We start from the raw sequence: 27,850 nt of genomic DNA on the forward strand, positions 1-27,850 counted from the left end.
CCTATACTTTTTTCTCTGTTCCTCGCCCATTATTATTTAAGTGTAAATTGTATTGATTTGTCAAGTATCTCTACAGAAGTCTAGGCAGCTCCTAAAATTTAAACAACATAATTAAAAACCTAAAGTGTTCAATAAAATACTTTGTAAGATATAAATTAAATAAATACAATTGTTCCAAATCAAAGACAGTCCCGCAAAGATGAAAGTTACTAACCCTGCCATATGATGGTACCCTAGTTAAATCATCATTCAGCCTCCAGCTCCTCCTCTTATGGACCCCAACTTCTCCAAATGGCTCTGAGACAAGATGAACTCTGCAGTGCAGATGAAAGAATTCCAGGCTGCAACAGACTAAGTGTGGAAAGTGAATTCCAGTACTGAGGATGTTTAGCTCACTTAAGCACTGCTGCTGATCTCAATAGTGGCAGTACGGGCCCAGGGAGAGAGGCAGCCTCTTAGCTAAACAGTTCCAAAACTATTTAGGGCCTTTTAAGATAAAATCAAATTCTTGAGCTCCACTAGGGAAGCTTCTCAGAAGGCAGTTCAACTCTCAGAGCATTGGTGTTCTGTGCTGCCTTCATATGTGGTCTTAATACATATTGTTTAATTCTGAATAATACCTTAGAAGACAGTTTGTATGAAATGATGCATTAGAGAGAAGGTAGGTAAGGTAATATAATTTATTGGACCAATTTCTGTTGGTGAGAGAACAGAAGAGAGATTGGTCCAATAGAAGATTTACCTCACCCACTTCGTCTCTCTAATATCCTGGGACTGACATGGCTCCATCAACACTGCATACAAAGATGCATTGTACTGTATTTTGCTAAGAACATAAAATGTCTCATCCTTCTTTGAATGATGGTTATGATAAAATAACTATTCCCTTAGAACCCAATCTTACTCCCACTGAAGTCAATGGCAAAACTTGTATTGATATATGTGACAGATATTGCAACCACATGCAATATCTTTGGAGACCATATTGTGTTAAATGTATTAGTAGTTTATGTATTACTATGTGCCAGGGATTGTATGCAATTCCTGGAGAGAGGGTTGCCACAGCTCCTCTAGGAACTAAGAACAGGGGAGAGGTGATTACGGGTGAATCACTCAGATTGTAAACACTTTCAGTGAGGTACGAACCCTGTAGGAGTCTTGCATATTCTAGTTCAAACTGCTTTTCCCAGAAACCAATAGACAAAGAAATGGCTTGTGGTATCAAAAGGCTGGGTTTCAATGGACTCAGGGTCTTCTTTCAGAAGATGGACAGGACCTTCTGTCCCAGGAACCCCCAACCCTTATGGAAGGGTTGGAAAGACTTGGCCTACTATGGCCCAGTAAGACTGATGGATGACCTCTAGCAAGCTTTTAGCATGTGCATAGGAACTTGTATTATTTTTATATGCTTTCTATTTAAAGTTTTTACCTTAAGAATAAATGTGCTTGCTTAGAAAGAGCTATGTGGTAACTGCTGGCATTATGGTGATCATAGCCCTTAGGAAGAAAGCAAAGCACAGGGGCTGACCTTAAGGCCGGGATATCACAGTGAAAGGCAGGGAGCAGTGCAGCCTTAAGACCACTGGTCAGGAGAGAGAGAGAGAGAGAGAGGTCACCACCCAAGAGAGGTCATAACTGGGATCCACAAACCCTAAGTGGGTACCCTTGAAGGACCAAGGAGGGGGAATACAGGTGAAGTTACCCTGAAACTGTGACAGTTACCAATGAGAAAAGGAGTAGGCCTTTATTAAGAAGAAAGTACAGTTTGCATTCCATGTTCACTGTCAACAGTGACAGTCTGAATGCAGGAAAAGGAATTATATGATTCAAGATAAGGTCTTGAAAAGATTTCAACTGACAGTATTCTTATAATCCTTTTATGTGAAAAGAGATTTGTTTTCATTTATAGTATTCACATGTTTTCTATACAAAACGGTAAGCTTTTCTATATGGCCATTTTAAACAGCTTTCTTTAGAGGAAAAAGAGAAAAAAGCAAGTTTTTTTATTTCACGTGTGAAAGCATTCTCTCCCCTTGACCCTGATTTTTAAATAAGTAATTGGCTCGCATATTTTTCTACAGACCTTTAGTCCCTGAAGAATGCAAAAGAACAGCTCAGTCTGCACAGATATTGATGTCTGAATGCTCAAGGCATTGTCGGAATGGGCACTGCACTCCAACTGGAAAATGCTGCTGTAATCAAGGCTGGGAAGGAGAATTCTGCAGAACTGGTTAGTATTTAGATTCATGGCAATGAGTGAAAATAGCAATTACCTCCCCCAAAAATTGCCTTTAATGACTTGCTGAGATAAAATCTCTGATAAAGCAAATTTACTGTAGATTCTAGAAGCACAGAACAAACAGGTGCTTTGATACCGTGGTGATGTGTGAAGTAGAAGACTCTAGATGAAAGATCTACAATAAGTAATATTTAAGACTACAATGTGAGATCCTTAAGTACAGCATGTAGAGTTCCATTAATTAATGGCAATAACAGTGTAGACTACAATATACTCCTATTTTATCTTTCAACCATGTTGTAAAATATATAGGAAATTCTAGTAATATAAATTAGGAATCAGATTTCAAGAGACATTTAGGTGCCTTATTCTCACTGAAATCAAAGGGAATGAGGCAATTAAATACAGTACCTTGAAAAATCTGGTCCTAAATCCCTGACCCTGCAGTCTCCCCCCACATAGAATTACCATTAACTTAAATAAGAGTTACCTGCTCAGAAGGGGCTGCAGGATCTGTCCCTTCAATTGTTCTTTTGCATAGTCAGCCAGTTTGATGTGGTCTTTTATTAAAATGTCTTTGCATTTTTATTTTATTTTTCCCTATAAAGATACAGTGACTCTAGTTAATATGACAGGTTTCAGAGTAGCAGCCGTGTTAGTCTGTATTCGCAAAAAGAAAAGGAGTACTTGTGGCACCTTAGAGACTAACAAATTTATTAGAGCATAATAAATGCTCTTTCGTGGAAATGCATCCGATGGAGTGAGCTGTAGCTCACGAAAGCTTATGCTCTAATAAATTTGTTAATCTCTAAGGTGCCACAAGTACTCCTTTTCTTTTTTCTAGTTAATATGTTTCAGAGTAGCAGCCATGTTAGTCTGTATTCGCAAAAAGAAAAGGAGTACTTGTGGCACCTTAGAGACTAATCAATTTATTTGAGCATAAGCTTTCATGAGCCACATCCGATGCTCACAAAAGCTTATGCTCAAATAAATTTGTTAGTCTCTAAGGTGCCACAAGTACTCCTTTTTTTCTAGTTAATATGTTGATTAAAGAGAATTTGATAAATATTTCAGCACAAGATATACCTGATAATTGTAAAATGTTTATAATCCACTGTGGAAATTCTCTGGGTTATAAACACTTACATATCTTAAATCCACCAAACTGTTGCCAAGCCTTTTTTTTTAAATCTATGTTTCAGCTTTTTTCTGGAACTCAGTACTTTACTCTGGGTGTGTCATCAAAGGAAGCAAAAGTTAATGAACAAACCCTAATCCCAGAGCTGAGCTCATTTCAATGATGGCTCAGACAAGGATGTGAGTATACAATAAAAAGCAAGTAAAACAGATGATGGCAGCACAGCACTAGATAGGAAGAGAATCCCATAGAGCAGCACAAAAAGGCAGAGCCTCTGCACAGAAGCCCTAAATTCTGCAAGTCTGTACTCTGGACAGTACTCCTTCCACTTTCCCTGCCCAAGGGGAGCTCCAGGAAGAAGCACTCCGATGTTAATCTAAAGAAGTGCTTAATCATCTCTCCCCTTCTTGCAGGTTGGCTGTAGGATGATTGATATAGTCCAGTACTTGCAACTTAGGAAAAAGCAAGGATTCTCTCTTTACTACATGTCAGACTACACTTAGTAATGCTGCTTAGATCCCTGCATGGGACCTTGCACCACTAACGTATTCTAAATAATAAAAATAAATAACTGGGAGGCAATAATCTGGTTCTAAGAGGGCCTTATAGTGAAAAATAGAATTTAGTAATGCAAACCAAGAGACCTGACTTTTTACTCATCTATTTTGTCTTAGACATCATTAAATATCATCAGGGTGGCATCATCATGACAAAAACATCTGAATATTTTCATCATAATACTGCCTATCCCAAACAAAGGGCTAAAAAAAGTTACACAATTGCAGTTATTTATAATTGGTTTGGCTAATATTAGTTAGAACTCAATATAATGTTTACAGTTAAAAAAACTGACAAAACTGAGTAATAAAGAATTGCAGTGGTAAATATTCAGGTATCTTTTAAAGCAGGGGTCCCCAACGTGTTGCCCGCAGGCTCAATGGCGCCGCGGCAGTTGTGTGCGCCCGCAGGACACCGCGCCACCGAAACGCTGCCGTCGCCGCCTGAGAACCACCTGCCGAAATGCCGCCGAGAAGCGTTGCTGCTTCTCAGCGGCATTTCGCGGCAGGGTGTTTGGCGCCCACTACAGACTGTTGGGAATAGAAATGTGCTATTCCCACAGGAAGGTTGGGGACCACTGTTTTAAAGAGTCACAAAGTACCTCAGGCCCAGATTTTTCAAGATATTTAGTGATTGACTGCCAATGGGATTTAAGCTGCTAAGTGACTAAATCACTTTTAAGAATGAGATTTAAGCTCCTAAATCAGTTAGGTGTTGCTATGAGGAGCACTGCAAGACCTAAATACCTTTTAAAATGTTGGCCTAAGTGACTTAGGAACCCACATCCCATTTTTAAAAGTGACTTTGGGCCAGATTTTTAAATGTATTTAGGTGTTGCTTTGCTCAGCATTGTAATGTCTAACTGACATAGATGCCTAAGTCTCACTGGAAGTCAATGGGACTTAAGTGCTAAAGCACCTAAGTCACTTTTGAAAATGAGATTTTGGCACCTAAGCCAGGGAGAACAATGCCTAAATACTTTTATAAACTTGAACCCTAGATTTCCAAGTGCCTAAGTCACTTTTGAAAATGAGACCGAGGAGCCTAAGTCAATTAAACACTTTTGAAAATTTTGCCATAAGTCAAATAGCAATTTATTTTCACAATCCATTACTTGTGAGGTCCTCTTAGGAGCATGAAAACAGTATTTATTTCCTTCACAGTTCTGCAACTTTTTTTTTAGCACCAGTTTGGTCTTTAGGGATGTTAACTCCTTCATACTCCATACTTGTAATTTTTTTTTTATGCTATCATCACAGTCACTGGCGCTAAGTAGCTCTCATGTCATGTGCATGCCTTTGGTTTTTTTATTTCTTAGTAAGATTCTCAACATGAATTAGAATATTTTTCCCCCACAGCAAAATGTGATCCAGCATGCCGACATGGAGGTGTCTGTGTAAGACCCAATAAGTGCTTGTGTAAAAAAGGATATCTTGGCCCGCAGTGTGAACAAGTGGATAGAAACATCCGAAGAGTGACAAGGGCAGGTATTCTTGATCAGATTATAGACATGACATCCTATTTGCTGGATCTAACCAGCTACATTGTATAGTTTCTGGGACTATTTGGATACTACATTTTCAACGGGCATTTATTTTGAATCCTGTCATTTTAAAAGGACGGTTATCCTGCTATAAACACCGGTGATTCGATTTACTTTTATTAATTTAACTATAATTTCCAGACATGTGCAGATAATCTTTTTTCATGTGTGCATATATCAATACATCGGCATAGATGTATAGATGTACAACACACACAAAACCCCATCATAAGTGTGGTTGCATAACTAGTGGAATTTCTGAAATATATTTCTTCACGTGAAATAGTTTACACAGTGATTCCACTTAAACCACATTTTCATCAAAGGACTCTTATGGTGTCATAATGGATTCTTTGATATCCCAGCAATTTTATGTCTGTAACTATAACAATAAAGAGAGGAGTTTTGAAACATTACTGTACAAACTGCTGGATTTCATTAAATTTAGTTATAACAGTTTTTAAGGTGAAATGAACTGCACTATGAGAGAATATTTCCAAACTCCTTAATGCAGTCCTAAATAGGCAATTCATTGTAAGCTTGTAACCTTCACCTTCATCAATGTATCTCTATTACAGAATGTTATGCACTTACTTCTTTATCTGGCAAATATGCAGAAATCTGGCTATCACAACTTAATATCAAGACTGTTTCAAGTGTTTAATAATTAAATTATACCAGCATATTTCAAAACCAGTCATCCTAGAAGGTCTGCTTTTTATCATATATTTTATTTAACATTGGGCACTGGGTTCATGTTACATATTTATATTATTTTATTTTATTTTTATAATATAGACATCACCTAGATGAAACAGCTTTGCCATGTCCTGTAAAATACTAAAGTTACATTTTTCACCAATTTAATTGGAATGATGGGGAATGAGAGAGCAAACACTCTTAAATGTGTTGTGGATCTAATTTAGAAATGTATCCTTGTGTTAACATGTATTCCTCTGCAACGGATGAAAAAGCAACCACCAATCAATCTTTGTAGAATTCCAGCATACCATAAAAATGTTTATAAAAGTGCTTTTCACTATAACAGAATTGCCCAGATTATACATGATTAGACTGTTACAGATTTCACACTGAATGGAACTTCATTGGACAAGAGCTCACTTTAGCAAATCTTGGCTACATAAAATGTTACTTGTACAAAACATTATATGATGATTATTGCCAAATATGGTTTTAAATGTAAATGTTCCTTGAAGAGTTAACAAAAAATGAATTTTTGTAAATGTATCAATAAATTTGGTGTACATGCTGTATTCAGGTTTTTTAAAGCATTAGTTAATATTTTAACTATAGACACCTTCAGACTGGGGGACCACCCCCAATCCGCCCCTGCTCCTTGATCCCCCATCATATGTGGCCAGATCTCAGTGTTCATATCTATCACATATAAGGTTTCCTTTGCACTACTGCCTTACAGAAAAACTTACCTACAAAGAGAGAGCAGAACAACCACAGTGTTCCCATCATAGCCCTATAAATTGCTGTTCCTCTATCAACAGTGGACAGTGGTTTAAGCAATGCAGTCTAACATATTCCAGCAAGATTTTCCACCAATAAGAAAATGACCTTTATAGGACAGTGACTTGTAACTAATTTTCCATTAATGGATGTTTTCAGTCTCTTATTTTAATACATCTAAATTTGCAAGGAAAGCATGCTTGATATTTGTCCCAATCTGTGTTAAGAGACTGGGTAAAGTGAACAGAAAGCTACACTTGCCTTCCATATATGATTACTTGGGTTTTAGCTGACCTCATGCCAAATGGAAATTGGTTGAGAAATCTTGGTTGAGTGCTTAGTGAACAATAGTCTGCATTAAAAAGTGCATGCATAATTTTGCACAATGTAGATTCAAGTGACAGTCTATTCAAAAAAGTCTCAGGATTAAATGAGCATGGAGACCAAATTGCCCTCTTACCCCAGAAAAGGGTGGTCCCTTCTAGTCACACTAACACTTCATTGGCTAAGCAGTGTGACAAATCTTGCAATGAACCCTGCAGTAGCCTGCATCTGTAAGTTAATAGCAGCTCTTTGTCTCCACTGCTTTCTGCCTATAGTCTTTTTACTGAATTCCATCACAAAAAGTTTTACAATTAAAAAAAATGTCCTGACAACCATTTTTGTAAATTGACCTTACCAACTAATCTTCCCTTATTCAACGTGGGTGACATTAACAAAATGTGAACTTCTGTGAATAAGCCAGCTGTCTAAATCTGTCAAATTGTGCAGTTTTATTATGCATTATACTATTCATAGAGTCAGCAAAACAAGAATAAAGTTACTGCAGTATTATTTGTAACATTTAAATATCCAACTCAACTAGCACTTTTTTCACTTACTTTTGTTAAAGGAATTCCAAGCTGTAACTTACAGACTAACACGGCTACCCTTCTGAAATCTGTTCATATCAGCAGTGACTCTTGAATATTTTCAGTTCCTAATTGAAAAGGAATGATACACCATTTTTACTAGTCACTTTCAAATTCTTTGAAAAGAACTGAGCCCTAAGTGACATTATCTATTTTGGTAAAAGACTAAATTCTTCTAGTAAGTAGTTATGCAGAGTCACAGATGTTAGCTTATGCCAACAAAATGTCTAGTATCCAGATGGCCCCCTAGTTTCTGTTACTGGTGAAAAGAGACATAAGCACTCTATTAAAGACTGAGGATAAAATCCTGGTCTCATCAAAATCAATGGCAAAACACCCGTTGACATCAGTGGGGCAGGATTCCATCCTAAAAATTTAAACATCCATATCAATTTATAAAAAAATCCATTTGACACATTCCAGAAAGATTGTAATACTTATTACTAAGAACAGGTCTAAAATATGGGGGGTGACAGGAAAAGGGGAGATAGAGAGGAGTTTGTGTTTCATTACATTATTAAACACGTTTTCCATCCTGTGGAAGCAGGCCTCTCTCCATTAAGCCCCTAAGGGTGTGTAACATACCATGAGGACTGTCCATTAGAAAGGAGATGTTCTCATTAGATGTTTGAGCTGCATATTTTTCAAAAGAAATTACACTAAATATTGAAAGGGGTGAGTAAACTAAGGTCACCCTCCTCTCACCTTTTCCTGACCTGACAGTCTAAAATGTTAAAGAAGTTTGACTGCAGAGAACTGACATGCAAAAATTAAGTTATTTCTGTAGCATTCTGTAGTAGGGTTTTTTTGCATGTGCTTGAGTTTCTCTCTTCTCTCTCCTGTCTTTTATTTTAATAAGGTCATTATGAAACATATCCATGCCTTTGTTTCCAGCACACTATATATTTCAATCATTCCTTCAGGTGTCTTTCCTCTCAAAGAGGAAAAATGTATTTATATCAACATAACTCTATTCTAGCTCCCAGCTGGATTGAACCCATTTATATTTCTCATTTTACCACTTTAGGGAACTCTCTTTCCTCTCCCTTTTCCTGAAAAAAATAGCATACACCACTGATCTGGTGGAAGGTCTAATTTTTGCATATCCATTGAACCATCTTCTCTACTCCACATGACAGTATCAATATCTGAGGTGCAGACTTGTTCTGTTAAGAATTTGCCATAAAACCAGCCCCAAATTGTTGTACTTTCTAGTCACAAAAATCATTAAACTGATTTTTTTGACTTGTCCAACTGCAACTATTAGCCCAAAATTGTCCCTCAGATTGGCACAAGACATCTTCCATTGGTTTTAAGGAAACTACATGTGCCCATCAAAGAGCAGATGTTGGTCCACAGTGTCTACAAGTCCTCAGAGGTTACTGTGTTCCATGCATCCAAATTATCCAAATATCAATATCAGAGAGAACTATTCTCTGGCAGCCATCATAACTTCAGCATCTTTTGCTTCTCCCATTCTCTTCTGTTAATTCTGGTGTGATAGCTCTTTCCTCAAAGCAAAGATCAGTATTTCCATGCTGTTTCTGCTCACTATTTTTTAATCCATATTATAGACAGATGCCTCACTGAAGTGGCCTTCCCATGGCACGTTACATGCAGAATTTAAACAAAATACTGGTATTTTTAAAAGTGATACTTTTGATTATTCTGCCTGTGATTTTTTTTTTGGTTGATTGGTTTGGGTTTTTTTCCACTTCTAATACTGTAGCTTGGTTGCCATCAGTCATTCACTATGTGCTGTGGTGCAGGAGTAGCAGTCTCATGTCCTTCACTCTTTAGATCATGAAGCTCAGTTGTGTCAAGGAGGTGACCTGCTTGAGCTGGGCAGTTGTTTATTATACAGTCAAACTGTCAGGTAGTTCAAAAAACAATGCTGGCATCAGCTTTGAAGGGGATTGTTTCCAGTCTAGCTATCAGAACCCTCAAATGAGAAACAGAAGGGGATTCCCCAGAAGGAAGGAATGTGGATCCTCACAATACTCTTTCCCTAGTATTGGGTTAACAAGGATGACGCTAACTTGCACACCTTTGTGCCTGAGGCCCCAATCCTGCAAACACTTAAGCATCGGAGTAAATTTACACATGTGAGCAGTCCCATTGAGTTAAAGAGGACTATTCCACATGTATAAAGTTAGTCACATGCATAAGCTGTTGCAGGATTGGGGCCTAAGGGAGAAAACTGATACTGCCTAAAAAGAAATATTGCTCAGCTAAATTTTTACTGATTGTGCAAGTATTTAAGAAGGTATTAGATATTTTTAAAATCATCATTAATGTTAACTAACAGTCTATTGAGTTAGTAAAAATGTAATCTTGTTCGAAGAACTGGTCAAAATGAGAAAAATATCATGACAAATTTTTGAAATTTCAAAGTTGTTTCCATTTGGTAGGTTTCAAAATAGATCTATTTGAAGGATTTTTAATCATTTTTTTATCCTAAACATTGGCAAAATGGTTACCAATTTTCTTCATTTACTAAAAACCAGGTTTTCTTAACCATTTTACCAAAAACCTACTTTTTGATTTAAAAATCCCTATTTTGATAAACATTTCAAAAAAAGTTTTGGGAAAAAAATGTTGAAAAAGTCAACAGGGTTTTGATAAAATTTTCATCATTTTCCAGGGGAGAACTGGAGACTATTTCAATGAATACATGTTTCATTCAAACAACTTTGACTAACTCTACTTTTCACAGTATATAAGTATGAAAACAAGAGTGGAGACCACTTGAATACTTTAACTTTCAAATACTTTAGCCTTTCTCTGAGATCCTGATCTAAAGTCCACTCTAGTCAACTGAAAGACTCCCAATGACGTTAGTTTTAGGATTAAGTCCTCAGAAGATATCCACTTACTCAGCGGCAGGACTTCACTGCATACATTATCCTTTCAAGCCTGTTCCTGCAGTCATTAGTCTCGATGGAAGTTTTACCAGAGCAAGGACGGCATATCCAGGCCTGTTTTTAGGTACAGAATATATCTAGTCCTGTTTGAGTTTTGTTACAGGTATTGCCATCAATTATGTGAGGATTTTATTCTGTTGTCAGATTTTCATATTATTTTTTTATTTGTTTAAAAATGTGTAGCAATTGACCCATAGTAATTTATTCTCCTTTCACACACTTGTTCTTATCTTACATTTTTGAATACATGCGACTAGGCAAGAAGGTAACTAAAAAAAATGCCAGTGGTCCCATTTTATGAGCTAACCAAACAACATACTGAAGTGAACCCCAACTGGACATATAAGGTAAAATCCTGGATCTACTGAAATCAATGGCATAAGTTTTATTGACTTCAAAGGGACCAGGATTTCATCTATTGAACTTAACAATTCACTAGAACCTTGGACACATTTTCAAATATGGTGTAAGAATGCTATACCATTCCAATCCAATCTATGGCCCCAATCCTGCAAACACACAAGTAGTTAACTTTACTACCATGAGCAGTCCCATTGGACTTAACATGACTACTGTCAGTAATAATGTTAAGCATGTGCATAAGTGTTTGCAGAATCAGGACTTGGGTGTTTGCATACATGCACACAATATACTGGGCAAAATTATGCCTGTAGCTATGCACACCCATTGACATCAATGGGTGTCGTATGCACATATCCAGTGGTAGAATTTGACATGACATATATTCATAGTAAGATCTTCCAAGAAATCAGAGTACTGCAAATAATTCCATGTGGATTTACAAAAAATGTTCTGACTTACAAGGCAGTATTACTGATGCATTGTCTTGGGAAAGAACCGTGTCACCACTTTACAGCACAATATACATACCTAAGTAGTGACATATACCAAATATGCAGTGGCTTAGATATGATGTGAGATTTCACTAAATAGTAAAGAGACTGATCACTCATCCATCCCCAGCCCACTTCTAAGGTATTGCTAATTACTGGTATGGGCTGTATACATAAAGGCACCATACTTGCTGTCCTTACTCAAACAAAATTCCCACAGACTTCAGCAGGAATTTTCTTTACAGAAGGACTGCAGGATTGGGTTTGAAAGGACCAATGGATAGATTTTATTGTACTGAATGGCCTGTATATATTTCTAGTGATCATTTCAAACCATGTATACTAATAGAAAACTCTGCACTGAACATATGTGTACTACAATACCTACAATACATATACTGACTTTTATAAACAAATATTTTGGAAAATAACACTAGAAATGTGTTCAAGTCAACAAGATGGTATCACATTGAGATTTTTGTTTTAAATTCTACAAGCAAACATCCATCCCATTCCGAGTGACAAATGTGGCCTAGTGCATTAAATATTTAAATTTCTTTGACATTGTCTAGGATATTTTCCCACTTGTTTAGTTTTTCAATAAAAATAATACTGAAACAATACCAGATATAACAATATTTTAAAATTTCAAAGATCCCCAGGACATCTTGAAATGTTAGAGAAAGTGCATGCATGCACATGAGTGTAGCAGCTGTGTTTGCCTTACCCTCTTTTTATTTTTTATAAGGAGGATGTGTGTTGCTACAAAGAGTAGGAAGTAGTTTGCAGCAGAAGGTGATGCGTTACTATGACATACAAATCCAATTAGTCCAGACATTTCTAGAAGGAGTCACAAAACGTAATACAGGCCCGGCATAGTATAAGCTAGACCCTATTCACACCAAGATAAATAGTCATAACAGCTGGAAACTCAATTGCTGCATTTGCAGTGATCACCATTAACATCAGAGACAATAATTCTCCCAGTCAGCCTGCTATGCCCACATATTTTTGACAATAACTATCAAATACTGTACATGCATTTTAAATGTGGGAAAATATCTTAGGAAAATATCTCCACTCAAACTATGTTTAAGTATCTTTATATTGTATTACTGTACGTTACTTAACACCTACAGACAGCACGTATCCAGCAATGCACTGAGCACTCGAGTAATATTAAGTACATGAGTAGTCCCACTGAAATCATGTTCTTAAGGTTATGCAGGTACTTAAGTGTTTTGTTGGATCTGGACCATAATCCATAGGTTTATATGTCTAAGTATGTGGTTACAAACCACGATGAGCTATGTGTAATTTCTTTAGGCAGGCAATATGGTCTAATGTTTACAGCAAAGGAATTAGAGTCAGAAGCGTGGGTTTCCTTCCTAATTCTGCCACTGCCTCTCTGTGTAATCTTAAACAAGTAATTTAATCTCTCTGTGCCTCAGTTTCTGATCTGCAAATTGGTGATAATGCCAACTTTTGTAAAGTGCTTTGAGCTCTTTAGATGGAAAGTGCTATGTAAGTGCAAAGTATTATATTATTATTGAAGACCATGTATGTATACACACTTATGTAATATATAATATATGTATAATGCATATAAATTCTAACAAATATATGTGTAATATCTTAAAAACGGAACAGTTGTGTCTTGAAGTGGTAAATGCATAGAGTTGGATTTATTGTTAATCTGTGGATTTAATTTTTTTTTTTAGACAAAAGGATGTTTAAGTGTATAATTACTTTTAATTTAATATATTTATGTACATGCATGCCTGGAGTTCTGGATAGGTAGTGTTATTCTGTGTCCTTTAAGCTAATAAAATATATGAAACCATCTTCTGATCTAATATACATGTGCTACTTTAAAATGATTTTTGTTCCAGTATTTTTTTAAATTGTTTATGACTAAATGCATAATTTAAAAATGCATTAAAGTGTTAAAATTTTGGACTGGCTTTTTAATCTTTGTTGTTAAAAACAGTCAATTAATGCCTGAGTAAAAATATTCATTGAAATGTACACCAGTTTCATTTGTATAAAATCTAATCTGCTTTCATAAATGTGACTTGGAGTGCTGCTAATGTTCTCTGTATGTATCTATACTTTTTTTGTTTCCAGATAAATATGAAAGTAAAAATTAAGACCATTTTATTGAACAAGACACCTATTTCATTGCACAAAGTCTGTATACGTATGTGTGTGAATAAAGGCACAGGAGACACTTCAAATGCATTTGTTTGAGGATCAGTTCATTGGCTAATGGAAATGGTTTTATTTTTAATTTGTTCCATTTATTTAAGATTTCAGAAGAGCAAATTAATGCAACAACATATGTTATTTAATACTGGATGCAACACTCCCCATATTTTAAATTAAGAAGTCATAAAATTGAATGTAATTTAAAATTCTCTCTCTCTCTCTCTCTCTCTCTCTCTCCCATCATGTAAAGTGTTGGATTCTGTTTCCACTGAAATCAGTGTCAGAACAAATCAATCCTGGCAGCAGGAACAGGCCCAGAATACATGCATTTCAATACAGCAGAGTATTAGAAATGTAGAGTAGAGCGGAGTAGAGTGCTAATTCTTATTTTGTTAATGCATATCCCTGATAATTTTTACAAAATACAGTCACAATACAAGTGGTTTTACCCCTCTTCTGAGTAAAGGTTAGTAGAAGAACTGGTTGAAAGCTTTCAACTGGGAGAAAAAAAAATCAAAATATGTTTCAACTAAATCAAAATGTTTTGTAAAAGTATGTTTATTTGAAATTTGCCATTTTTGATGAAAATGTAAAACAAAAAATGTTGATATAACTACCCTCCCCCAAAATTAAATAAATTTTTTCAAAAGATTTGGTTCAAAATTATTTTTATCAAAAAATGAAGTTATGAAAATCTTTAATCACATAAAATCAAGTTTTTCATGAAATATATTTAACCTTTTTTTGGATCAGCTCTAGTTAATAGCAGAGTTCAATATTGACATATCACACTATATTTTTAGCTAACTAATTTTACTAAATATACCACTAAATGATGTATTATACGTAACTTAATAAGGGTGTGACACACCAGAGTGCTGGTAAGAGAATGGTCTGTATTTCTTGGCCCCAGTTACATAGCTTGGTTCAGGATTATAAAATTAGAGACCTCCTAGTCACATAGTAGGAGTCAGTTTCCAGACATCAATGGCTATTATTACATCTTCTCTCTTCTTTAGAAAATTAAATGCAAACCAAATATAATGGCCTATGATTTCAAAAGAGACCAATGATTTTGAGTGCCCAGTTTGAGCATCCTTACTGAAGCATGATTTTCAGGAGGTTCTGAGCACCCACATTTTAAGGTATCTAATTTTGGCACTCAAAAATTGAGGCAGCCAAAAATCACTTGTCACTAGATCAATATATACCAAAACTGACCACAAACTAATACAGCTAATTAATAAACCATCTGAGATCGGAATTTGGCTCTGTGTAGGTGACATGGCATTACTAAATTGCAACTTGCGAAGTATGAGCTTACATTTTTCCCTTCCTTCTATCAGTGGTGTTAAATAGCATTGTAAAAGCAGTTTGTTACTTTTAAATCTTATTTATAAGGTTAAGTCTGCTCTGTGTCTAGTTTTTGTGATCAAACACTGAAGCACTATTAAAAACAGATATGGATGCTAACTGTAAAGCACAGATCAAAGGGGAAACAAATATTAATTTTTTAATTATATCATCATTTTCCCATTTTTTTAACCAGCACTACCATTAGTGATGTGGGAGGGTGGGCAGCCGCACAGTTAGGATTCAGATCAAATTTGAGCTTTGCTCAAGTATGGATATTTGATTTTACTTCTGCCCCATCTCTGATTAAAGATAGCTGCTGCAGCAATAGTTCTTTTTAATTGAGAAATATATAAAATTTTTGTTCTTAAGTAGAGGAAGAACTTGGGACAAAAAAGAGGTTAAAAGAGAATATGGAAGAGAGGAAGCAATGAATATGTCAGTGCAAAGAACAAATGGACTATTTTGTAAAAAGAACTATTCCTGTTAAAAAGAAAACCAGAAGAAACCTGCAAGGTACAGTACTTAATTATAAGTACAGTGCAGCATGTGGGTCTAGTGACATCATAAACCACTTGAGTTTGTTCTTGTAATTTATTAAGAAGTTATGAAAACCCACTGACATATTTATAAGCCTTGGAATTAACAGCTACCTTTCATTTATTTTATAACATATAACACATGAATTTTACATAGAGAATTATGTATATGCAACTGTATATTGCTAGGCCATAATTCCATCAAGGGCTTCTGATGACATCCTAAACATGACAGGCCAAATTCATCTCTGATTTCAGGGGGATTAAGCTAGGAATAAATGTGCCCAGATGAATGAGGCTTGTGTGGTTTGCCAATAACAGCAGAACCCCCCAAAAGGAATTGCAAGCTTATCAAGAATACGTTGTCATCATTTTAATTCATCTTTTCAATCACTGTCCTCCTAATAAGCCTCTCCTGACTCTACTTTTTTCCTCTTTTGACCGACACATTTAGCACTCTCTCTTGCTTTCCTTTACAGCCGTTTCCTTCAAATTGTGCTGCACTAAGTCTGCCATTTATTTGTTTCTAACCAGATTAATTATGGCAAAGGCTTTGTGGTGGTTGTTGTTTTTTTAACAAAAAAATTCTAACTGGGAGATCAGCTCCTGGTTTCACTCTTCTGTAAAAATATAACACATGTAAATGTGACAGAACCTTTAAAATGGCCAGCAGAGTTGGACTGGTTTGTTTTGGGGGAAGCGCTGGTTTGAGTTCATGTTTAATGGCATGCCTACATCCTATGTACATTTCTGATAGAACTGGACAAAAGTAGGACACAGTTTTGGTTTTGCAAAACCTCCTGGGTGGTATTTGTCTTCCAGAATCTGTACCCCTCCTCCGTTTAGTCTGAATCCCATTATGTCTGAACTCCCAAAGCTTTGGGATGAGGCAGTTAGATACATGATTCTGATTTTGATCTGCCACTAGTTTCTGGTATTTTAAGTTTATCATTTAGCAATGATGTTGCCACTTATTACACTTTGTTAATGAGACCTTATTCCACTCTCCTATTGATCTTACATCAATGTAAGACCAGGATGAGACTTCAATATTCACTTCAGTGGAGCTACTCCTCATTTACACCAGTATAAGTGGAAGAGGAATCAGGCCTCTTTAAGTACCCTGGTTCTCCTCTCACACTGGTTTTACTTCAGTCTATGTCCATTCAGTTCAACTGAGTTTCTCACAGTTTACCCCAGAGAGGAATCAGGACCCTAGAGTTCACTACAGTTAGGCACAGAATTCTAAGGGCCTTATCTTGCACTCTTTGACATCATACAAGTTGTGCTATTGATGTTAACGGGAGCAGGAGCAAACCTATAGTCATACAGTATAAGAAAACTGAAATGTGATGTCAAAAAGATTTGTAACACAGAGGAGAGGTATCACAACCGCTGTTTATTGCTAAATGCAGCCTTCAGACAGATATATCGGCCACTTTCACTGCACCAAAAGACATACTTGCACCTCAGAGCAGAATTTGCCTCCTGTAGTTTCAAAAGGAAGAGCCAAACCTTGCAAAACCTTACTTGGGAGAGTGTTTTTATCACTATGACAGGTGCAGATATAGCTTTCAAGATGCTTTAACTTTCAACTACAGAGAAATAATAACCTGTGTGTGTTCTTAGTGATTTTAAATGAAAGTTAGAAACAGAATGGCTGTGGAGCGGTAAAGAGCTAATGAAAGGTGTAGACACATCTGAATTGGAGCAAAATGTCTGTTATAAAATATAAGATTGTTAGTGCAACTGCAGCTTTTAATTGCGACTGAAGGCCTTGATCACTCCAGTACAAGGAGGCAGAGAGCGAAGGAAATGTACAAATCAAACTATAAAAGGCTATTTCACAGCTATGAATTTAATATACATTTGAAACTCAAAAAAGTGACAGAAACATATCCCAGGCAGTCTAGGGATTTCCAACCTTTTAATTCACAGTTCAGAGATACCTATTGCTTCTTATATGTGTGTGTGTGTGTGTGTGTGTGTGTGTGTGTGTGTGTGTGTGTGTGTATACACACACACACACACCCCCCCCTATAAGATACAGCATGTACATTACTGTTTATCTATATCCCGTATGAATGCTTGGACTGAGAAATAGTAATGTACATACAGATGCACAAACAGTAGATTATATAGTTCTTAAATTGAATACAGTAATAAAGACAAATGATACTAAAGTGACTAAAATGGGCCAGCGATCTTGGTGAAAAGTATCAAGGTACATCTAATAAACCCATTACCCTGTAGGAAATTAAAATAATTCTACAATATATAGATTGTTTTATATCAAACTCCAAGAGGCCTCTACTGGTTATCATCTCATTTTTCCTCCTATTGTAACTCTACAGACCTGGTTCTCAATTATAAGGAGACCAAGGTCATGATTTTTGGAAACTACCCTTCACAAATTGAGTGGATGATAGAAGGCCATCCTGTAGAACAAGTCTCTGTTTTTACTTATTTAGGGATAAAGTTTTATCATTCTGGCCACTGGTCCCCTTACCATAAAGACTTAAAATAAAGGGACCATAGCTCTGTTCAAGGGGTTCTCTGTTTTACCCGCTCAAATGATGGGAACAGAGTTGCCCGAGTGCTAAAAATTTTTAATGCAAAAATAATTTCTCAGATACTCTATGACAGGTTTCAGAGTAGCAGCCATGTAAAATGCATCTGATGAAGTGAGCTGTAGCTCATGAAAGCTTATGCTCTAATAAATTTGTTAGTCTCTAAGGTGCCACAAGTACTCCTTTTCTTTTTTCAGATACTCTATGGAGCTGAAGTTTGACTTAGGGGACAAATTTTAGCCTTAGAGATCATTCAATACATTTTTGAGGACACTTAATTCTCCTAAATTCTACCTCACCTTCTTTTTATATGCCAAGGTGAGTATTTTAGTAGAGCTTATATTGCTTTTCTGAAATATTGGTCTAAGATCTGTACTTTTCCAGATTATAGATTGCCCCATTTTGCCTTCAGGAGCTGGAGGTACCACCAGCGTACTCCTTATTTTTATGGTAAAAGACCCTCCAATTTATTATAACTAGGTTGGGTATTTCTATTTCTCACTTATTGTCAATATCTTTTAATCGACATAATCAACTACTCAAACAGAGAACTGACAAATATTACCTAACAAGAAGATCTGGCTATGATTCATGACTCTAAATTTGCCGTTTGGTTTTCTTCTTTGAAGACAGGACATGGTTTTGAAATGTATTTGTATCAGTTATCAAATTCTGTTATGGAAGGCAAATATTCAGTTAAGATTCCAACCCAGGGAAACTGCTATCTTTAAAATAGTTATGGAAAAGTACCTTCACATCTTCATTTTTGCCAATGTAAATTTGAAGCATTGGAAGATCTACCTCATTATCTTTTGGACTGTAGAATTTTCCAGCTTTTGAGAACACACTGGATTTTACCTCTTTTATATAAAAAAAGAATTTTATTACCAACTCAAAAGATAGCATTTTTTGGACTTTTTTTTTTAGTAGTAATCAAATCTGTAGCAATTTTTGCCCTTATTCAGTTCTGATTGGCATTATAATGTATTATATGGATGCTGATGTTGGTTTTGGTTGTGTATGGATTCTTTTGTATTTGCAAAAGATATGTGTCATAGGGGATTTAATACAATTGAATTGACTTGAATAATAAACCCATTACCCTGTCAGAAATTAAAATAATTTTATAATGTACAGGAGTCATACTTAGCTGCTGTAACTGTTTATGTACCATAACAGCATGATACATTAATGCCTACAAAACATGCTAAAAGAAATGCATTCTTTGTATTTATTCTACATATTTTGTTACAGTATTGCTTTTTGTTTATGAAGTTAGGCATGAATACACTTCGAATTACATGGTGTTTACTATGAGATAAAAAAAATCAAATCACTGTAATCTAATAGAACCCAGTATTGTTGGTCCTTCACTTCCGTTATTAGTCCAGAATTATAATTTATCACAGATTATACAGATTGAAATGCCTAATAAAATGAATGCTAGGACTAGAAATTTATTTGCTATTACTGATCTCTGCTGAAATTATTCCTGATAAGGTTAGTTTTCATGTCTTATCTATTACTACATGTCATATGCAGATTTGTGGTATTTTGGCGTTTGACTTTTTTTTTTTTCCATTTTGCCTGGGATCATCTCATTCATATGTAGACAGTGGGTTTCAAACTGTGTACATTTCAAACTGTGTATATCCTTATATGGATATACTCTATGTGTAGCACTTAATGTGGAATCGTTTAAATGTTTGCAGAGATTATTGTTGTAAGAACAGGGTAAAATGTTTGGAATGGCTCTGCACAAAGTATTAAAAGCATTGTTTTTAATCATGTGTGTTGTAATTTCTATCTTTAAAAATATTTGTGTCTGTTGAAAGGCCAAATCTTAGACTACTTACAGAGCAGAACTCCTCTTCAATTCTGAAGGGAATGTTGCCAAAAAGAACTACAGGCTCAGGACTGAAAATGGTTGGTTTATGTGGAATAATTGGTCTTTGTTTTATTAATTTGTATTATCATCAGTATAGCCCCAACTGAAATCATGTCCACATTTTGCTAGGCACTGTACACACACATAATAAGAGACAATCCCTACCCCTAAAGACCCTACAGTACAAACAGACAAAGGATGAGATGGAAGACAGTGGCATATAAAGCACCAAGTTATTTTCCTTCATCCCTTTTGCTAGAGAACTGGGAGTCCCTTTCACACTGGGTGAGTTTTGCATATTTCCCTAGACCTAGGTATTCCTGTAGGTTCCTACTGGGGTGAAAATTAACAAATTGGGTTTGTCTTGATTTTTTCCCCTTCTGACAAGCCCACAAACTCCCCCTTTATTTTGAGTTTACTAAGACATATCTAGGATGCCTGTTTTTATTTGGTCCCAGCAGCAGAAGCAGATAATTTATAAGGAGTTTATTGTTTCTGCCTACCGGACCTGTAAGAGAAGACTGAAGAACAGCTTAAAAGTCACTTCATTCTGAAAGGGATGGTGGAAGAAGCCCGGTGCTGGGGATGGGAAGCAAGACAAAATACTTACTGTCTGGAAGAGGAACAGTCCCATTTTATAATATTTCAGCTCCTGGACACCCCAGGTAAAATCCTGACTCCACTGAAGTCAATGGGGGCTTTGCCATTGACTTCAGAGAGGCCATGCTGAGAAGGCCTCCATAAAAAAAAACCTAGACCCATGAAATAAGTTGTAATTAGGCAGCTAAACTGAAGACATCTTGCTAATGCTGATAAGGGGGACATGGGGCCAGATTTTCAAACACATTCAGTTCCCTTTTTGGCACCTTAATGAGGGTCAGATTTTCCAAAGGGCCCAGCAGTGTCCAAAAGACACGATTAATTTCAAATATGCAAAAATATGGTCCACATGACTTAGCTGACTCTTGCCTCCCCCCATACTTGAGGCAGGAATGTTAATCTCTCATTCCTTGATAGTAGGAAGGAGCATTATGGATGACATTTCAGGACAGAGGGCTTCTCCCCCTCTCTGTGACTTTAACAGAAGGCCTGTGCAATGGGGCTAACATTCTGCACTTCATGTACATTATCTACTGAAAGAATTAACACCCCTTAAATAGATACAGTTTAAATATTTGCCTCTGACAAAGGCATCAGTGCATTGAAAGCCCTCGTTAAATGAGTACTTTCATGCATCTTTCTCAACAGATAACAGACAGAGAAAGCACTGCTAGTTTTGTTGTTCACAACACCCCAGCTATGATGCTTGGGAGTATCTATCAAGATTTATTCAGTGACTACTTTGCACACACTTTATCTAGCAGAAGAAATGAGTGAAAGAGAGATCTTTAGTGGCAACCTTTAGGTTACTAAATTCTTCAGATCAGAAAAATACAATTCATATTAACAGGAGATGAGAAGATTGATGAAACAGAACCCTAGCTATTGTTTGTTGCAATGGCTACTGGGAAACAAATATTGAGATGGCTTGATTGTTGTTTGGAATAGTTATTGCCGGACAATTTGACAACAGTAGAAATCTAAGACTGGACAAGTGGTCTTTTTCAAAGTAATTTCTCTGTCCTAGATCACATAAAATGCTACTGTAAATAATGTATTTGCAAGCTTTGTCCATATCACTGCCAAAGTAAATTGACTTCAGTTTAAAACAACTGCCTTCTGATGCTAGTGTTTTTAAGCTTCTTCCACCTGCAGTGGTGAATTACACACTTTCTTCCAAAAATTTGAATTAAAAAAATAGAAATTGCTGAACTATGATATCAGCAAAAGTGAATATCTGCTGACCTATTGGTGGTATGCAGAGAGGGCTCTAGCTGCTGTAAAGAGACCTTGATGTGATATTGGGGAGGAGTTTCTGGATAAAGAGGAGTCCTGATGTCCTGTAGATTAGCTAAACTGAGACCTCTGCTGACCACTTATTTTGGTGGTCAGTTTGTCTTTCAAATCCAAAGTGGTGATCCTGTCAGCTTCTGGCTGAACAGACTTTTTGACATCTGAATATGGATATATTGTCTAGAACGAACGCCAGCTCTGGTGCAGACAAAGAATTTTCAGCATGAATGTTGGCATTGTTTCCGTCTCTCCACCCCTACTTTATCAGATTGCTTCCTTAGCCCCTCCCTTGACATTTTAGCATTTCTGAATGTGAACCTAACACGTCATGTCTTAGTAGAAAGTTCATTCCAGTACAATAGTTTTGCTAGTGCCAGAACCCTACTCTTGGCTTTCTTAAATCAGAATATTTGGAAAGCAGTGGTGGGCATGGTGCAGTTCCTGGCCTGCTCCTGGAATTCCGGGTTCTCCCCTTCTTAGTTACATGAGGTCATTATCAACAACACGTTGAATTTATTTTAAGACTTTTCATCAGGAACAAGCTAACAACAGGATTAGATGCACCCTGTTAATGAGCTTGACAAAGGCACAATTTAAAAAATTAAGACAATAATGAGCATGTATAGCTCATTGAAATGTTACCGTTCAACCCCCAGTCACAATGCAATGTGTTCTACCTGCCCTGTCAGTCTTGTGATGGGTGGAGCCAAAACTATAAATTAAGTAGAACACTAATCATTTATTAGGGGGAAGTGGGTTTGGAGTACTACAGAAATATATACTAGTGGGAATAATATGACAATTTATGGTTAAGGGAATGGAAATCCTCAAGTTTCAGAGTAGCAGCTGTGTTAGTCTATATCCGCAAAAAGGAGTACTTGTGGCACCTTAGAGACTAACAAATTTATTTGAGCATAAGCTTTCATGAGCTACAGCTCACTTCATCGGATGCATGCAGTGGAAGATACAGTGCGGAGATTTATATACACAGAGAACATGAAACAATAGCTCACCTTACCTGATCACTCTTGTTACAGTGTGTATGGTAACACCCATTGTTTCATGTTCTCTGTATATATAAATCTCCCCACTGTATTTTCCACTGTATGCATCCAATGAAGTGAGCTGTAGCTCACGAAAGCTTATGCTCAAATAAATTTGTTAGTCTCTAAGGTGCCACAAGTCCTCCTTTTCGTTGTGTGGAAATCCTCAAGGAAATCTTAATTCTAAAATATATATCTTCATTTTGCTTTCATGAGTGACATACATTTTACAAATCTGGAAGCTGCTGCTATCTTGGGTGTCTGGAAATTGCTAGTGTTAGCCTCAATGTTGCCTCTTCTTACTAACCAGACAAAGATAGAGCTTACTTGTGTCTGTCCCTCTCACCGTACGCTTCTTTTCCTAGTATGGCCCCCAAAATGGGCAAAATAAATTCTCTGCAAATCACAGCTTCCAGTTTCCAAACCATAGTTATCCCAAGATGGTTCTTCTCCAGGACATGCATGGCTGCTGCAGCAGATATTGGAGCAGGGTGGAGTTGTAACCTCCTGACTTTTGTGTTACTGTAACATCATGTTACTAACAATAAATAAAACTCTGAACTACATACAGTGGTGGTATTTTACTTCTTAATTCTTCTGACCTGGGATTTAAGTCTCTCTCTGCCATCTCTGCAAAGTCCTACACAGACCTTTCCTCCTTCATTCAATGCCCACTGAACTGCATGTATTAAACCATCCTGGCAATCTGAAAATAGCAACCAATGAGTCATCCCTGCCTCATTCACTGCACAGCAATGAATAGTAGTCAGTAGTAACCAGTCAGATGCACCAAAATTTAATATACACATGTGTCATATAGCTGCATTTGCTTCGAAACACTGAAAGATTATTTAAATGCACTTGTGTTGGGAAAACAATTACTGCATTGTTAAAAAGTATTACAGCACATGAACCAATTACATGAGTTACTTCTGAGCAAACACTGAATACCTTCCATGTACTAAACCAAAAGGTCACTCATTCATAAATAAATATATACAGAGAGAGAGACATATACACACGCAAAACTGTAATTTGCAGAGCACTTTGTAATATTGTGATGAAAATTTCTACTAACCATAAATGTTAGTCAATATTATCAAGCCCCTTGCCTTTAAGATGGCATTGGACTGGGCACAACAGGTCCTGACACTTTCTGATATGCCTCAGTGACTATTTAAATCTTTCACATACTCTTTTGGCCACAGTGCACCCTTGGGCACATAGCCCCAAAACATACAAAGTTTTAAATCTGTAGTGCTAAGACATGGTACAAAGGCTGCTAGGCCTGCAGGCCCATTCCACCTCTAACTAAAGAATAAAAGAAGGACGATTAGCCAGGCTGAACCTGAAGGATCAAGCTCTTGATAAAAACAGACTAGGCGTATCAGTTATTCAGTAATATAAATCACTTTTGCAGACTATCTAGATTTCTACACACATAGATCTTATTTATTTGTGTAACACAAAACCCTTGAAAGTCTACAAAGTCACTAACTCAAAAAAATGCATGTACAGTATTAGAATATTTTCAAATTATCACCTCTCTCTTTGAATCCCTCTCCCGGATCCTCCCTCTACCCACCACTCTCTCCCCACCTCACACCTCCATCCCACTTTTGGTGAGATTTCAAAGTGTTCACCCATGGACTAGCTTGGCTGCACTCCCATTGAAGACATTGGGGTTTTAACATTTATTTCAAAGAGAGCAGAGTTAGGCCAATGCTGAGTGCTTGTGAAAATTCTACCCTCTCTTCCTCTCCACAACGTCCATCCTGCACTATATACTCCCATTTGCCCCCACCAGTCTATTCACCATTAATCTTACCACACAGTTAGAGTATGCCCAAAAGTATGCCCAGAATAATCTTCCCATTCCTTCAGTGACACAAGCTTAGAATGCCTGTTTGTCTGCTTCTCCCACAAATGACTCCACAGTTTCTTTCAGATTTCCCCTACAACTGAATACCTTCCCCGCACTAATCCAAAAGGCTGCTATATCCTTTTTAATTTCAAAACTCACAAGAAATCAGCCAAATAATTAAATCTAAAATGAGCTGCAGCTGTTATCATTTTTATTTATTTATTTTTATTTCAAATTACTCTAAACCAACTTTGCCCATACAGTTTACCTACACACAAGTGAAATTATTTTATCATTACTCTCATCCTCCCTTACCATCTACCTACTGTTTCTTACACTCATTTTCTGTGCATTGTCATAAATTAGATTGTAAACACGTTGGGCTGCCAATCCTCCAGGACTGTACTGGAGTCTCCAGGAATTAAAGATTAATCTTTAATTAAAGATAACATCATGCAATGAAACCTCCAGGAATACAGCCAACCAAAATTGGCAACCTTATAAACCCTTCAGAGCAGGGATCATGTCTACTTCTATGGTGTCCCACTACTGACCAGGGCCTCTTCTAAGTGATATTTTTAATAGAACAATAAATAAAATAGGGTGACATGGATAGGTCACTATGTACCAGGGCTTGATTGCCTTTTGGGGTCATTTTGTGAATTTTTTTTTGGGCCACAGTTGAATTCAGTTTGGAAATTCACCAATATAGTGTTAAGTGCAATACCATGTCTGTAGAAGGTGGACAAGTCTGTAAGACATGCTTCATATCAGTCCTGATGTCAGCCATGGACATGCACCCTTCCAAAGAAAGGAATTACAAATGATTCCTGATGAAAGATCTTTCACTTGGGGGTTCTTAGGATCTTGTTTCATGGACCAACTGGCCAACATACCACTGATGAGAAATGAAAGAAAATTGCCCAAGTTTCTACTGTGCCTGAAATAATTTTTTTTAAAATTCAGATTACCCTAAAACAGTTTATTTCTGGGCAAAGAAAAGAATGAGTTGTTCAGCCCAATATGTAGGCTTTTGGGTTTAGTTTGGGGTAGGGGTGTTTTGTTTTTGAAAAGGGAAGAACAACATTATCCGGCACTGAAAATAGGGGCTAGTTTTTTAATCCTGCAACTTTTTTACACACATGCTTAACTTTAAACACCTGAGTAGTTTCATTGACCTCAATGGGGACTGCTTACGTACTTCAAGTTATGCAAATGAGTAAATAATTGCAGAAGCCGATCTTGAGTGAAAAATACCTTCGCACCTGTAACACTGCTAGTGTGATATAACAGGTTTTTTTCACCTATTGGTGAGTGTGCAGGCTGTGCATCAGATGCCATTGCATAAAGATGGCTAACAAGAAATGTGTTCATGTTATATTACACATTTGGCACACTTAACGTGTTGTTTTCTTTATCTCCCTTTATTAGCCTGCATTCAAGATGCATCTGTGTGAATGGCCAAATTAAAATCCGGAAATTTTTGGATTGCTGTAGTGAATACTATTTTTTTTCTTTTAAAAATGTCAGATGCTTCCTGACATGTTTAGGCCCATGGAAATGGAACATATTTTCTCATTAGATTAATTAATAGCTCTGCTTGGGTGGCACAATTTAGTCTAAATTTCCTTTACTTTAGTATTCTGTCATACCTAAAAGGGATCTTATTTTTGTTATGTTTTGTGGTGTCTTTAAATTTTTATGACTTCACTCTGTTTAGTCTGTGGGTAATCCTTCTTTTGAAACCTAATGTCCTAGAAAATTTACAGGTTTTTCTTAAAACTGGCACTTTTTACATTTTATGGTCATTCTTGTTTCTTTACTTCTCCTTAGAACTCCATGCAGGTCCTTAAGGTGTAGTTCACAGCTTGGGGAATTTATGATTACATCGTCAAAGTAAACTAAAGCAATACGATATATTAAACCTGACAAGACGCTGTTCATTAATCTTTGAAATATAGCCAGGTGTGATGTAGTTAAGAGACTTCCAACAAAGAAAAGCTTAACACAGTTCTTACTGGCTCAGCTAGAGGGTGACTTCCTTTACCTCATCTGGGAGAGCTGCTGCCTGGGTGGGGACTGCAAGCAGGGGCGTCATTTCAGAAACATTTGGTCTGGGGGGGAAAGAAACAGGATAATCCTTTGCTATGCCAATTTTTCTCATATCTTTCAACATATGCTCTCTTTTCACTTCCAGGTTAGAATACTGAGCCCTGACTTACCAAGGAAACAGCTTGAAGAGCTGGGATGAGATTTTTGTGCATAAAAAAAACTAAAAAGCGAATTTTAAACAAGTAGAGAAGACGATCACAGGCACTGAGCACAAAACACAAGAGCTGAAATTCACATGTTCCATATACGTTGATCAGTATTAGGCTACTATTTGATCACAACAGGGTTTTTTAAATGAAAATTGTCTGAGCGTGGTGAAAAATGCAAAATTAATGGAAATCAAACAAGGAAATATTTCAAAACCCACCTGGCATTATTTTGTACTCCAAAATAAAATGTAGTCCCCATTTTTAGTTAAAGCATCAACAATTTAGTAACTGCTGGACTAGAGAACATCTTTGTGAACCAAACTGGGATCCTCAAGTTTGAAAAATATTTAGAATTTTTAGAATTATTTTTCAAACTCATGTATTTGCTTCTCTCACGACTCTCTGTACATTCTAGACATGCCCCCATCCATGGAATCTCCTTCCTGAGCTTCTCCACAAGGCCTCATCCCTTCTATTTCTGCTATAGGACAAAAGGTGGTATGAATGTTCAATTCCCAATTAAATTAAAGCAAAATTAATTCCCCATTAAAGTTAATGGAAATTGAGCATTCATACCCCTTAGAT

At 36.6% G+C, this 27,850-nt stretch overlaps 2 protein-coding genes across 3 annotated transcripts in view; one reads left to right on the forward strand and one right to left on the reverse strand.

Annotated features, from left to right (window-relative positions):
• Positions 1 to 11,841, forward strand: part of LOC119855140 (hedgehog interacting protein) — a 98,274-nt gene extending 86,433 nt beyond the window's left edge. The window contains exons 12-14 of one of the 2 annotated variants that reach the window (XM_043512981.1): positions 2,082 to 2,230; positions 5,294 to 5,422; positions 6,277 to 11,841. In XM_043512981.1, the coding sequence (XP_043368916.1) occupies positions 2,082 to 2,230; positions 5,294 to 5,422; positions 6,277 to 6,287 (289 nt within the window). In that variant the 3' untranslated portion in view covers positions 6,288 to 11,841. Of the gene's footprint in view, positions 1 to 2,081; positions 2,231 to 5,293 lie in introns of both variants that reach the window. The other variant, XM_038400641.2, reaches the window with a different exon arrangement.
• The window catches only part of ANAPC10 (anaphase promoting complex subunit 10), a 194,388-nt gene that overhangs the window by 13,330 nt on the left and 153,208 nt on the right, over positions 1 to 27,850 (reverse strand). The window lies entirely within an intron of this gene.

This window comes from Dermochelys coriacea, chromosome 4, assembly GCF_009764565.3.
Source record: "Dermochelys coriacea isolate rDerCor1 chromosome 4, rDerCor1.pri.v4, whole genome shotgun sequence".
Lineage (NCBI taxonomy): Eukaryota > Metazoa > Chordata > Testudines > Dermochelyidae > Dermochelys > Dermochelys coriacea.